The sequence below is a fragment of the Erinaceus europaeus genome, chromosome 11 (genome assembly GCF_950295315.1).
Source record: "Erinaceus europaeus chromosome 11, mEriEur2.1, whole genome shotgun sequence".
Lineage (NCBI taxonomy): Eukaryota > Metazoa > Chordata > Mammalia > Eulipotyphla > Erinaceidae > Erinaceus > Erinaceus europaeus.
Window position 1 is genome coordinate 49,486,050 of NC_080172.1, and position 14,615 is coordinate 49,500,664.

At 43.8% G+C, this 14,615-nt stretch overlaps 1 protein-coding gene across 1 annotated transcript in view; it reads right to left on the minus strand.

The window, feature by feature from the left end:
- Positions 1–14,615, minus strand: part of GON4L (gon-4 like) — an 87,498-nt gene that overhangs the window by 25,520 nt on the left and 47,363 nt on the right. Inside the window, exons 14-19 of the mRNA XM_060201592.1 lie at positions 13,456–13,559; positions 9,533–9,731; positions 8,958–9,044; positions 5,678–5,849; positions 3,105–3,249; positions 298–448 (exon numbers count right to left, since the gene is read on the minus strand). Coding sequence (XP_060057575.1) covers positions 298–448; positions 3,105–3,249; positions 5,678–5,849; positions 8,958–9,044; positions 9,533–9,731; positions 13,456–13,559 — 858 coding nt within the window. The remainder of the gene's footprint in view (positions 1–297; positions 449–3,104; positions 3,250–5,677; positions 5,850–8,957; positions 9,045–9,532; positions 9,732–13,455; positions 13,560–14,615) is intronic.

The following is a 14,615-nucleotide window of genomic DNA, read 5'->3' on the forward strand; positions in this document are numbered from 1 at the left end:
CATGGTGGTGCTTTGAATTGAATCTAGGACCTTAGGGTCTCAATAAGTGGAATTATTTCTCCTAAACAATGTTGTATTTAGAGGACATATTCATAACAGAAAATGGTATTCCAGAGGAAAATAATGAATCAATGTCCCTGAAAAAGCAAGAGAGGAATTAATTGAGAGCATGGGTAAAAGGATTAGCCCTTAGGTAAGGGGTCTCTATATGCATTAAGACCAAGAAGGGAAAAAAAGGGGGGGCGTTGAGGGTGGGAAATGACACATACATCCGGATAGGGATTCAGTAACACTCACCTTAATGATGTTATTAGGGGCTTTGTTCATGCTGAGGTTTTTTATTCTCACAGTTAACTGGTGGGCAGTCTTACAGGTTAGAAGGTACTTGCTGATTAGAGGCTTAGGCAAGTCAGTCCCTTCAAAGTGCTTCAGTCCTAAAGCCAATAAACTAAGAAAGAAGAACACTGAATTCCATTTCACACTTCACTCTTGTGGAAAGTTTCCCCAAGCTGACTCCCCATTTTACAATCCACTTTCTCTAGATATAATTCTTGTGGTAACGGCTAATCAATAGAAAAGTTTAGATAGTTATTGAAATTCTTTATTTTTTTCTCACTATTTTATTTACTTATTTTTACCAAAGCTCTGCTAAACTCTGGGTTTTGATGACGCTGGGGATTGAATCTGGGACCTCAGCCTCAGGCAGGAAAGTCATTTGCATAGTCATTATGCTGTTTCCCCAGTCCACTTTAGGTATTTACTGAGTTCTAAGAAGTATAATGAATAAGATTCAATCAGTTTAAGAGAAACAAGTTGGTAAAAACTATTGATAAGTGGCACATCATGATGAACTTTATAATGACAATAAAAAGGAAGGCAAATGGATCTAATAAAAAGTATAAAAAATTAAAGATGGGCATCATGTTAGACATATTTGTTTTTCTTCTTTTTTAACCAGAGCACTGCTCAGCTCTGGTTGATGGTGATACAGGGGATTGAACCTGGGACTTTGGAGCCTCAGGCATGAGAGTCTCTTTGCATAATCATTATGCTATCTACCCCTGTCCCTATATTAGACATATTGAATTAGCACCAACACTACCCCCTCAATGTCACACATTCATTCAGTCATGGATACCTATGTATGAATTTACTAATGTCATAAAAATGTTCTTGATCTTTATTATTGTCACTCAGTGGCAAATAAAAGGGCTATCAAAGAGCCTTTATTATTGCTCTGAATGACAATATAAATAAATCATAAGAAAAACTGTCTTCGGATCAGGCGATAGCACAGCATTAAGCACACATGGCGTGAAATGCAAGGACTAGGGTAAGAATCCTGGTTCCAGCTCCTGGCTCCCCACCTGCAGGGGGGTCACCTCACAAGTGGTAAAGCAGGTCTGTCTTTCTCTTTCCCTCTCTGTATTCCCCTCTTCTCTCCATTTCTCTCTGTCCTATCCAATAACAATGACAGCAAAACAACAATAATAACCACGATAATGATTAAACAAAAAAGGCAACAAAAGGGGAAAAAAATAATAGTCTCCAGGAGCAGTGGATTCGTGCACTGAGCCTCAGCAATAAACCTGGGGGCAAAAAAGAAAAAAAAGAAAGAAAAAATATTTTAAAAATATAGACAACCAAAAAAGGGGGGCCAGGTGGTGGCGCACCTGGTTGTACACACTTTACAATATGCAAAGGACCCAGGTTCGAGCCCCTGGTCCCCACCTGCAGGGAGAAAGCTTTGCGGATGGTGAAGCAGTGCTGCAGTTGTCTCTCTTTCTCTCTTAATCTTGATCTCCCCCTGCCCTCTCAATTTCTGGCTGTCTCTATCCAATAAATAAAGATAGTAAACAAACAAACAAAAAAAGACAACAACAACAAAAAAAGCAACTGCCCCCGGCTCCCTGGAGTTGTTTCACAGGCAGTGAAGCAGGTCTGCAGGTGTCTATCTTTCTCTCTCCCTCTGTCTTCCCCTCCTCTCTCATTTCTGTCTGTCCTGTCTAACAATGGTGACATCAATAACAACAACAAAAACGAGGGCAACAAAAGGGAAAATTTAAAAAAAGAAAAATAGCAATTTCTAGAAGATTTTAGGTTGAGGCCCAGGAGGTGGAACAGTGGATAAAACGTGGGCTTTCTTAGACATTCACCTTGACATAAAGGTCTGGGGCCCTTGAGGGAGAGTAGACAGGTTGAAGACTGGTTTTCTCCTGTATATTTAAGTCACACAAGCAGCTGTCCCAGGGTGGAGGAGGAGCTTCTATTATTCTATAGCCATCCTCCGTGTAGTGTGTTCAGTCACTGCACAATAAAAGCACACTGACTTCATGTGAGTCTGTCTTCCTGCACCATGGAGCAGAACAGAGCAGCTGCCACAAGTTAAGCCTAAAGAAACCCTGGGTTGCAAATCATCTGTTAGATTCCTGCCTTTAGGCTCCTGATTATAAACAATTTGTTCTTCTTTATATCTTACTGCTTTTTCAGACACCAAGCTATAGATGCTACCATGATGCCAACCTGACTTCCCCGGGCAGACACCCTCACCAATGTATCCTGGAGCCCCACCTCTCCAGAGCCCTGCCTCCTTAGGGAAAGAGAGAAATAAGCTGGGAGTATAGATCAACCTGCCAACACCCATGTCCAATAGACAAGCAATTACAGAAGCCAGACTGTCCACACTCTACACCCCATAACGATCCTGGGTCCACGCTCCCAGAGAGATAAAGAACAGGAAAGCTTTCAAAGGAGGGGATGGAATATGTAACTTTGGTGGTGGGAATTGCATCTCTCTTATGCTACGGTTTTGTCAATATTTTTTATTTTATAAATAAAAAAAAGATAAAAGAAACCCTGGGTTGCTGGGTGGAGATGAGTGACAGAGTAGTGGCTAGAGCACTGGACTCTGAAGCATGAGGTCTCTAGTTTGATCTCTGGCATCACATGCATCAGAGTGATGTTCTGGTTCTCCCCCCACACAGTCTACTAACACATCAAAATGTGAGGCAAAAAAGTATACTTAAGACATCAGTAATTATACAAGAAATATAAAGAGAGAAGTAACTGCCTTAGGGGTGATGCCCTCAGTAGCAAACCCTTACTTGTCCTCAGCTTTGGTGAACAAAATCTTTTCTTGAGGATTCTTTGCTCTCAGGGAACACACTGGCAGTAGCTCTGGATACATAAAAACCTTGTTGGTGGCTAGGATCCAAGCCACTTGCTTTGGCAAACATGGAAACTCAGAGGCTGTAGGGGGGTGGGGGGGGAAGAAATAATGATAAATGATATTAGAGAATAGAAGACTGCTTCATAAAAGTTCCTGAATGTATTTTTATTATTTATTTATTTATTTATTTATTTATTTATTTATTTATTTTTCCTCCAGGGTTATTGCTGGGCTCGGTGCCTGCACCATGAATCCACCGCTCCTGGAGGCCATTTTTCCCCCTTTTTGTTGCCCTAGTTGTTGCAGCCTCATTGCGGTTATTATTGCCATTGTTGACGTTGCTTTGTTGTTGGATAGGACAGAGAGAAATGGAGAGAGGAGGGGAAGACAGAGAGAGAGGGGAGAGAAAGATAGACACCTGCAGAACTGCTTCACCACCCGTGAAGCGACTCCCCTGCAGGTGGGGAGCCGGGGGCTCGAACCGGGATCCTTACGCTGGTCCCTGCGCTTTGCGCCATGTGCGCTTAACCCACTGCGCCACCGCCCGACTCCCTTATTATTTATTTTTTTAAAAATCTTTATTTATTTATTGGATAGAGACAGTCAGAAGTTAAGAGGGGAGGGAGTGATAGGGAGAGAGGGAGAAAGACACTTGCAACACTGCTTCACCATTTGCAAAGCTTTCTCCCTGCAGGTGGGGACCATGGGCTCGAACCCGGGTCCTTGTACCATGTACAACCACCCAGGTGTGCCACCACCCAGTCCCTCTAAACATATTTTTACATTTCAATGGAACTGCCCCATATTTGACCCCTTCTCCCCATACACCCTCTCCAAAGACGTTTCCACACTCAGCTAACAAGTGACCTAATGCTACATGCTCAATGTCAACTATAAGTTAATTCTCCGGGCTGACGTAGATAGTATAATGGTCATGCAAAGAGAACTCAAGCCTGAGGCTCCAAAGTCCTAGGTTCAGTGCTCTGCACCACTATAAGCCAGAGCTGAGCAGTGCTCTGTTGTAAAAATAAAAAAACAGAAAAAAAAGGTGAATTCACCATTAAAAAAAAAAAAGCTAATTCTCTTATTCATTTTCATGTGGAACACTTAACACAGTTAAGTCACACAAGCAGTTGTAAATCACCAAGTAATAACTGGCACATAATTCATGCTCAAAAAGGTGTTACCTCCTTTCCCTTTTAAATCCTTGAAAAAGGGGCCAGGTGGGTGGTGATGCACCTGGCTGCATATGTTACAATGTGCAAGGACCCAGGTTCAAGCCCCCGGTCCCCACCTGCAGGAGGAAAGCTTTGTGAGAGATGAAGCAGTGTTGCAGGTATCTTTCTTTCTCTCTATCACCCTTTTCCCTCTTGATTCCCAGCTTTCTCTATCCAATAAATAAAGATAATTTTAAAAAATACCTTGAAAGATAAATGACCTTCACAATGCTGTTTTTCATGCAGAATAAGATTCTAACTACCTTAATCTCCCTGACAAATCTGGTATTCCGAATTTTATTCAATTCTTATGTAACTTTCCTTAAGTTTTCTCAGATTACTCCTCAAGTTGTGAACAAAAAACCATAAAAAGGAGACAGTTCAGCTTTATTCATCTCTATCTTGCTATCAAAGCCTCTCAGTTCCAGACACTGCCTTTCTAAATATTATCATGTGGTTCTAGAAACTTATATAATGACTACAAAGGAAAAAACAGAGGAGGAAAAAAATTTAAAATATTATTTTGTGGAGTCGGGCAGTAGCACAGCGGGTTAGGTGCACATGGCGCAAAGCACAAGGACCGGCTTAAGGAGCCAGGTTCAAGCCCCTGGTTCCCCATCTGCAGGGGGGGTCGCTTCACAGACAGTGAAGCAGGTCTGTAGGTGTTTGTCTTTCTCTCCCCCTCTGTCTTCTCCTCCTCTCTCCATTTCTCTCTGTCCTATCCAACAACAATGACATCATTAACAACAACAATAATAACTACAACAGTAAAAAACAACAAGGGCAACAAAAGGGAATAAATAAATATTTTTTTATTTTTTATATAAATATTTTTTCACTCAACCAGGTGAGCCACCACCCGGCCCCTCTGTTTCTTTATCTCTGTTTTGCTATCTGAAAAAGTCAGCCTGGAGAAGAGACATCCCAATGACAATTAAAAACAGTATTACTACTTTTTTTTTTTTGTCTTCGCTGGGGTTTGATGCCAGCACTACAAATTCGTGGCTACTGGTGGCCATTTTGTCCATTTTATTGAAAAGGACAGAGTAAATATTGAGAAAGGAGGGGGAGATAGGAAAAGAGAAAGGTAAGACACCTGCAGACCTGTTTTGTAGCTTATGAAGTGTTCTCCCCTGCAGGTGGGAAGCCAAAAAGTCTGTCTTCGGGGCTCTCACGGAAAAAAAAAAAAAAAAAAAATTCTGTCTTCTCTATCCCTAGGAATTTACCTCTGGAAAGTTACCGGATAAAAGTTAACACAAGTAAAGCTTAATGGGACATGTATGTTCCCTACCAGTTTTCTTGACAGTTTTACGAGGACTCCGTTCAATGCTGACATGTGTGTTGAAGTCTTCAATAAGCTGCATAGCTCCCATCAGATTACATGGTTGAAACAAGGTCTGGAACTTGGAGTTGAAGTGGTGGTGAAGAGCAATGGAGCTTTGAGCAAAGGTTCCCAGTTCTTTCTGAGGAAATAAGACACAAACGAGATTTAAGCCTATTCTGATTCTCCTTTTCCCTTTTAATCTGAAAGAGAAGAAAAGTAATTACAGTACTACTCTACCTGCCACTCATGAGCCTCCTCCGTGCATTAAATTCCCACACAGTGCCAGACTGGAACTGAGGTTTTTGTGCATGGTACAGTGTGCACTCTGTCAGGTAAGCTATCTCCCAGTCCAGTAGACCTAAGTTCCAGACAACTCAAACCAATGGAACATAACTTATGAGAGAGAAATAGTCCCTCCTACTACAAAATAAAGATGACTAAATAAAACATCACCACGGGGCCAGCAAGATAGCTCACTTTGATAATGAACTTGCTTTGTCATGCACATACACTGTTTGAATCTGGGCTCCATCACACTGAAGGAAGATTTAGTGTTTCATCTCTCTCTCTCTTTCTCGCATTATTTTTATTTATTTATTGGCTGGAGACAGCCAGAAATTGAGAGGGAAGGGGGAGACAGAGAGGGAGAGAGACAGATATCTGCAGACCTGCTTCACCACTTGCCGTGTTTTCCCTCTACAGGTGGAGACTGGGGGATTGAACCCTGGTCCTTGCACATGAGAACAGGTGCACTCAACCAGGTGAGCCACCACCCGGCCCCTCTGTTTCTTTATCTCTGTTTTGCTATCTGAAAAAGTCAGCCTGGAGTAGAGACATCCCAATGACAATTAAAAACAGTATTACTACTTTTTTTTTTTTGTCTTCGCTGGGGTTTGATGCCAGCACTACAAATTCGTGGCTACTAGTGGCCATTTTGTCCATTTTATTGAAAAGGACAGAGTAAATATTGAGAAAGGAGGGGGAGATAGGGAAAGAGAAAGGTAAGACACCTGCAGACCTGTTTTGTAGCTTATGAAGTGTTCTCCCCTGCAGGTGGGAAGCCAAGAGTCTGAATCTGGATCCTCGCACGGATCCTTATTTAGTACTATGTTCTTTGTTGTTGTTGTTGTTGTTGTTTTTGTTTTGCCTCCAGGGTTACTGCTGGGACTCGTGCCTACATTACAAATCTACTGCTCCTGGAGGCTATTTTTTCCCTTTTGTTGTGCTTGTTGTTTACCGTCATTGTTATTATTATTGTTGTTGTAGTTATAATTGTTGTGGTTGTTAAGACAGAGAGAAAAGGAGAGAGGAGGGGAAGACAGAGAGGGGAGAATAAGACACCTGCAGATGTGCTTCACCGCCTATGGAGCAACTCCCCTGCAGGTGGGGAGCTGGGGGCTCAAACCAGAAGGGAAGACAGAGAAGGGGAGAGAATGACCTGCAGACCTGCTTCACTGCTTGTGGACCTGGGGCTCAAACCGGGATCCTTATGCTGGTCCTTCCACTTTGCACCACCTGCACTTAACCTGCTGCTGTCTCCCTCTCTGTCTTCCCTTCTTCTCTCTATTTCTCTCTGTCCTATCCAGCAACAATGACAGCAATAAAAACAACAACAATGGCGATAAACAACGGCAACAAAAGGGAAAAAAGAAAATTATCCCTTTAAAATTTTTTAAAAAATACTTATTTGTCTTCCCGTTTGTTGCCCTTGTTTTTTTCACTGTTGTTGTAGTTATTGTTGTTGTTATTATTGATGTAGTCATTGTTAGACAGGACAGAGTGAAATGGAGAGAGGAGGGGAAGACAGAGAGGGGGAGAGACAGACAGACACCTGCAGACCTGCTTCATCGCCTATGAAGCGACTCCCCTGCAGGTGGGGAGCCGGGGGCTTGAACCGGGATCCTTACATGGGTCCTTCCGCTTTGTGCCACATGCGCTTAACCCGCTGTGCTACTGCCCGACTCCCTATCTTTTTTTTTTTTTTTTTTACTAGATGGAAACAGCCAGAAATCTAGAGAGGAGACAAACACAGATACCTGCAACACTGCTTCACCACTTGCAAAGCTTTTCTCTTTCTCTATCACTCTCTCCTCTCTCAATTTCTCTCAGTCCTATCCAACAACAACAGCAATAACAGTAATAACAAGGACAACAAAAATGGGAAAAAATAGCCTCCAGGAACAGTGGATTCATGGTGCAGGCACCAAGCGCCAGCGATAACCCTGGAGGCAAAAAAAAAAAAAAAATCAGGGTAACAACTCAGGAGGTGATACAGCGTTTGATAAGTGCTGAAGGTTTGGGGCTGGGCAGTGGCGACCTGGTTGAGCGGACATGTTGCAGTGCACAAGGACCCTGTTCACCCCCAGTCCCCACCTGTAAGGGGAAAGCTTTGTGAGTGGTGAAGCAGGGCTGCAGGTATCTCTCTGTCTCTCACCTTCTCTATCACCCTCTTCCCTCTCTATTTCTGGCTGTCTCTATCTAATAAATTAAAAAGTCTGACATTTCAAGAGTTCAACCCTCAGCATCACATATGCCAGAGTGAAGCTCTGCTCCTTTCTCACACATAAACAAATAAATCTTTTTTAAAAAGTAATTAAAAAAAAGAACTTAGAAAAAAATTAAGAGGGTTAGGGAGATAGGACAGTACTTAAGCAAAAAGGCTTTCATGCCTGAGGCCCCAAAGTCCCAAGTTCAATGTCCATCACCACCATTAGCCAGAACTGAGCAATGCTCTGGTAAATAAATAGAAAGAAAAGAAATTACAGTGGTTTGAAAGATGAAGCAGAGGCTCTAGAGAGAAAGGCTATCCTGGTTCTTTCATGAGAATCAGCAGCTTCCATGATCTCTACAAACGTAAGACTGAGAGGAAGAGCAATACAACCATGGAGCCAAGAGCAAAAGCAGATCAAGAGGTGGTGAATGTCTATGAAAAAATGACTTTCCGGGAGTCGGGCAGTAGCACAGCGGTTAAGCGCACATGGCGCAAAGCGCAAGGACCAGTTAGGATCCTGGTTCAAGCCCCCAGCTCCCCACCTGCAGGGAAGTTGCTTCACAGGCGGTGAAACAGGTCTGCAGGTGTCTCTCTGTCTCTCTTCCTCTCTATCTCCCCCTTCTCTCTCAATTTCTCTCTGTCTGTATCCAATAACAAACAAACCAAAAAAATTAAGAAAAAAAAAAAAAGAAAAAATGACTTTCCAAGCTACTTGCACACTTAAGTCTGTAGTGTTAGGGATATCTGGAATCTTACCAGAAATATCCTGGTGGTCGTGGCCTCTGAACCGAGACTGGGGTTAGCGGTGGCAAGAAGGTGAATCTGTGTCAAGAGCTGAACATGCTGGGGAGGGAAAGAGAATAAGGTGGTGGCAGGTTATGATATTGTCATATCAAGAACCCAAAAGATCTTACCTATCAAGATAGCTGCAACTTGACCAACACGTTTTGCTTTCTGGAGAAACTATGACAACAACACGTATCTTCCTATGAAGACAGTTCCTCAGTTACGTTCCCCTTGGGCTAATGGTGGAACTAGGCAACACCTAAGCCCAAATCAGAGGGACTCAGATGAGAAAGGAAGTATTACTCTGGCAGTGACTGCTATTAAATTTCAGAGTGGCTCACTAAGAACTTTCTGGCTCCTAAAGTGTGTTCTTGCCTGAACTGTAAGTACACAGATAGACCTATCCAGGGCCCAGTTGGTGATCCTACAGTCTGAAGCCTTCACTGGGCATCAAGGAGCCTAGTTCTGATTTTCACAAAGCTGCTCATTTGGACTTCAGGCTCATGCCAGGGGCTGACGCAACAGCAGCGCCAGAAGAGTCTTACCTGTTGCATCTGCTGCTGGAGTCTCTTCCTCTGTGCTGCGTCTAAAATCAGAGTCTGCTGAACTTTCTCACGCTGGGGCTTAACCCTCTCTACCTCCTGCTGCTGTTTGGCTGAAGATTTCTTCATCTTCAGCTGTTCAAGGAGCTCCTTCACTGTGCGATGTTGCTCGTTTAGCAAGTTGGCCAGAGGCTCCTCAAACCTACCCCAATAGGGAAGGGAGACAGTTAAATCTAAACATGATACATCAACTCCTTCTAATGGTGAGCTGAGAGCTAATTTCCATCTACTGACCATCGCCAGGTTCCATTTTAGCCTCTAGGAAAAGCCCTAACCTAGACATCTCTTCCTGGACTTGCTAGAATAGGCTCAAATAATAAAGTTCTGAATTGATAACCCCCTCCCTACACCTTCCACAGTTACTCTTCTAAGTGATAAACCAGAGAGGATATAAAAAATTAAAAAAAAATTTTTTTTTAATTAATTTTATTTTTGAGACAGATGCAGAGAGTGAGACACACACAGAGAGAAACAGCAGAGCACTGCTCAGCTCTGGCTTATGGTGGTGCGGGGGATTGAACCTGGGATTTAGGAGCCTCAGGCATGAGAGTCTGTTTGCATAACCATTATGCTGTCTCCCCTGCCCAGACATAAAAAAATTTAAACACATGGTCTGGGAGGTGGTGTAGTGGATGGAACATTGAACTCTCCAGCATGAGGTCCCAAGTTCAATTCCTGGCAGCACATGTACTAGAGTGATATCTGGTTCATTCATTCTTTCTCTCTCTCTCTCTCTCCCTCCCCCCCTCCCTCTTTCCGTCTACTATCTTTCTCATGAATAGATAAATAAAATCTTGGGGCTGGGTGGTGGCACACCTGGTTGAGCCCTAGTTTGAGCCCCTAGTCCCCACCTAAAGGGAGAAAGTTTAAAGCTTTGCAAGTGGGGAGCTGGGCGGTAGCACAGCGGGTTAAGCGCACATGGTGCAAAGAGGAAGGGCCAGCGTAAGGATCCTGGTTCAAGCCCCTGGCTCCCTGCCTGCAGGGGTCACTTTGCAAGCAGGTGAAGCAGGTCTGCAGGTGTCTATCTTTCTCCACCCCTCTATCTTCCCCTCCTCTCTCGATTTCTCTCTGTCCGATCCAACAACAACATGTATGACAATAACAACTACAACAAGCACAACAAGGGCAACAAAATAGGAAAAATGGCCTCAGAGCAGTGGATTCATAGTGCCAGCACTGAGCCCCGGCGATGACCCTGGAGGCAAAATAAAAAAAAAAGCTTTGCAAGTGGTGAAGCAGTGTTGCAGGTGTCTCTCTCCTTCTTTATCACTCCCTTCCCTCTCAATTTCTGGCTGTCTCTATCCAATAAATAAATAATGATAATTAAAAGTAAATAAAATTGGGAGTCAGGCGGTATTGCATTGGGTTAAGCGCATGTGGCACAAAGCACAAGGACCAGCCTAAGGATCCCGGTTCAAGCCCCCGGGTCCCCACTTGCAGAGGGGTTGCTTCACAGGTGGTGAAGCAGGTCTGCAGGTGTCTATCTTTCTCTCCTCCTGTCTCCCCTCCTCTCTCCATTTCTCTCTGTCCTATCCAACAATGACGACATCAATAACAACAATAACTACAACAACAATAAAAAAATAATAAGGGCTACAAAAAGAGGAAAATAAATATTTAAAAATAAGCATTTAAAAACTAATAAATAGGGAGTCGGGCGGTGGCACAGTGGGTTAAGCCCACGTGGCGCAAAGTGCAAATTCCCGGCTCCCCACCCCTACAGGGGAGTCGCCTCACAAGTGGTGAAGCAGGTCTGCAGGAGTCTGTCTTTCTCTCCTCCTCTCTGTCTTCCCCTCCTCTCTCCATTTCTCTCTGTCCTATCCAACAGCAAAGACATCAATAACAATGATAATAACAACCACAAAAATAGTAAAAAAAAAACAGGGTAACAAAAGGGAAAAAATAGCCTCTAGGAGCACTGGATTCATGGTGCAGGCACCAAGCCCTGACAATAATCCTGGAGACAAAACAACAACAACAACAAAAAAAACCTAATAAAATCTTTAAAAAAAAAAAATCTAACAACAACAACAACAAAAAATCAGAGTCGGGCAGTAACGTAGCGGGTTAAGCACACATGGCGCGAAGCCCAAGGACGGCGTAAGGATCCCGGTTTGAGCCCCCAGCTCCCCACCTGCAGGGGAGTCGCTTCACAAGCACTGAAGCAGGTCTGCAGGTGTCTATCTTTCTCTCCCCCTGTCTGTCTTCCCCTCCTGTCTCCATTTCTCTCTGTGCTATTCAACAACGACGACATCAATAATAACAATAGTAACTACAACAATACAACAACAAGGGCAGCAAAAGGGAATAAATAAATTTAAAAAAAAAGAATATTAAAAAAAAAAAATCTGAACCAAGAAGCTCATGAGAATTCACCATTCTGGCATCATACTGATGATATGTGACATGTTCCTCTTATTTTATTTTATTTTTTAATATTTCATAGCACAGAGAGAAACTGAGAAGAAGAGGGGAGACAGAGAGGGAGAAAGAGAATAATGTTTCACATCTAGTGAAACTACCCTCCCGGCAGTTAAACCTGGATCCTTGCACATTATAATACACGTGTGCACTAAACCAGGTACACTACTGCCCAGCATCAGTGGTTTCTTTAACAGTTTATTTACAGCTACCAGGGTAAATGCCTACACAACCCAACCATGCATGTTATCCACGTTGTTTTCTTCTTCTATCTGGATTCAAGTCGCTAGCCCCCACCTGCAGGGAACAAGCTTCACAAGTGGTGGAGCAGTAGTACTGCAGGAGTCAATTCCTCCCCCCTGCCCCAAATAAAGAATCTTGTGAGGGAGTCGGGTGGTAGTGCAGTGGGTTAAGTGCATGTGGCACAAAGCGCAAGGACCAGCATAAGGATCTCGGTTCAAGCCCCCGGCTCCCCCCCTGCAGGGGAGTCCCTTCACAAGTGGTGAAGCAGGTCTACAGGTGTCTGTCTTTCTCTCTCCCTCACTCTGTCTTCCCCTCCTCTCTCCATTTTTTAATTTATTTTCCCTTTTGTTGTCCTCGTTTTTTATTGTTGTTATAGTTATTGTAGTTGTTATTGATGTCATTGTTGGATAGGACAGAGAGAAATGGAGAGAGGAGGGGAAGACAGAGAGGAGGAGAGAAAGATAGACACCTGCAGACCTGCTTCACCGCCTGTGAAGTGACTCCCCTGCAGGTGGGGAGACGGTGGCTTGAACCAGGATCCTTATGCAGGTCCTTTTGCTTTGCGCCACCTGCACTTAACCCGCTGTGCTACCACCCAACTCCCCTCCTCTCTCCATTTCTCTCTGTCCTATCCAACAACGACGACAACAATAACTACAATAATAAAACAACAAGAGCGACAAAAGGGAATGAATAAATATTTAAAAAAAGAATCTTGGGAGAGCATCTATCCTCTAACAGACTCATTATTCACATCTCAGGTCTTAAGCTCTCCCCATCCTTCTTTCTACTCCTATCCATTCAGGCTGCCCTGCATTCCTTGAACAAACAAGCATTCATATGCATTTATTTGATGGTAATGGCAAATAAAGAGACGAAAAGGGACCTGGTGGACATTATGGTTCGAGCAGTTTCTGTGGCTGGCCACGTGGAGTCCTACACACCTCTCCAGCACCACTCACCTGGAGAAGCTGCTGTGGATGCCAGCTATTGCTTTCTCTCCCTTCCCAAACAAGTACAGCTTAGTCTACAGCTGCCCTGCCCCATAGTAAGGAGATTCACTCATTCACACTTCCATAGGCTGTGCATCCTCCAGTCACAACAGCAGGGAGTGAAGGGTGAAAATGGACACCTGAATCTGTAAGATCTTTGTCAGGCATACTTTCCCCACTCTTAAGTCTCATGACCTCTGGTTATCCTACCTCAGGGCTTGAGGCGTGTTAAAATTTGGCCTTGGCTCAGCCACACGCTCTTCCTCTTCTGGGCCATCATCTTCCATATTGGAGAATCCCATCTCATCTTGGAACTGAGGGCAAGAAAAAAGGAGGGCTTTCCTGGAGCTGTGACAGTCACCTACAACAATCTCTAGCAGTGAGGACCACAGGTGTGGGAATTTCACAATGTACAGCTCTCAGCAGAACTACCCTCAGAGTCAAACATGAATGACCATTACCTCAACTTCTAATGCCAACAACACAGCATAGGTAACTCAAAATGTCAAACATACCTGTCAGGATGCCAAATTCACAGGAAAGATAACTATCTGTGGTCAGAAAAATCTAGACCTAGTAATTAACTACAACTTTGGCAGAACTGCTATAGCTTTCAATGAAGGAAGCAGGGATTCAAAACTCTAGTGGTGGGAGAGGGGAAAGGCCCACTGTCTTGAAGTCCAGGCCATTATCTCCATGAGAGTCTGAGAGGGTTGACCCTGAGCCCCCTCCTCACAGGAGGGCAGTAGACAGGTCCCCACTCAGCTCCATGACCTTAAGATGGATGGAGTTTTCCAGACCGGGAACTTTCTTGTACATACTTGCTCATTCCTGTTGAACTAGGCCATCAATTCACATATATGGCCAACTGAAACCCACTGCAAATATCCTGGTCTTGCTTAACTGCTCTCTTCCCTACTGCCCTAAGGTGCTCATGATTTACCTTTAGAGAGAAGCCTGCCTATGTGTGGTGAGCTCATGACCAGACCTTTTATGGTAACTTCACCTGATAGGTCAAGACTTACCCCTGTATTGTGTGTGTGGCTTGATGAATATCTTAACCTTTTCCTAACCCTTGAGTATATCTACCTGCTTATACCCCCAAAATAAAATGAGCTGTTCCCTGAAACATCTCCCAAAGGTGTGGTCTCTCTTCCTTCACATGCTCACCCGTCTCTCAGGTCTTTTCCATAGACTTCCCAGGGGCTGCCTCGACCTCCGTCGCCAGTGGTCAGGGAGGTGGAGGACTGAGAGCGAACCACAGTGGGAACAGTGTGGAATTATACCCGTTATCGTAAAATTGTATAAATCAACATTAAGTCACTAATAAAATTAAAATAAAGCACAGAACTAGTTTGAAGTGCACTAGA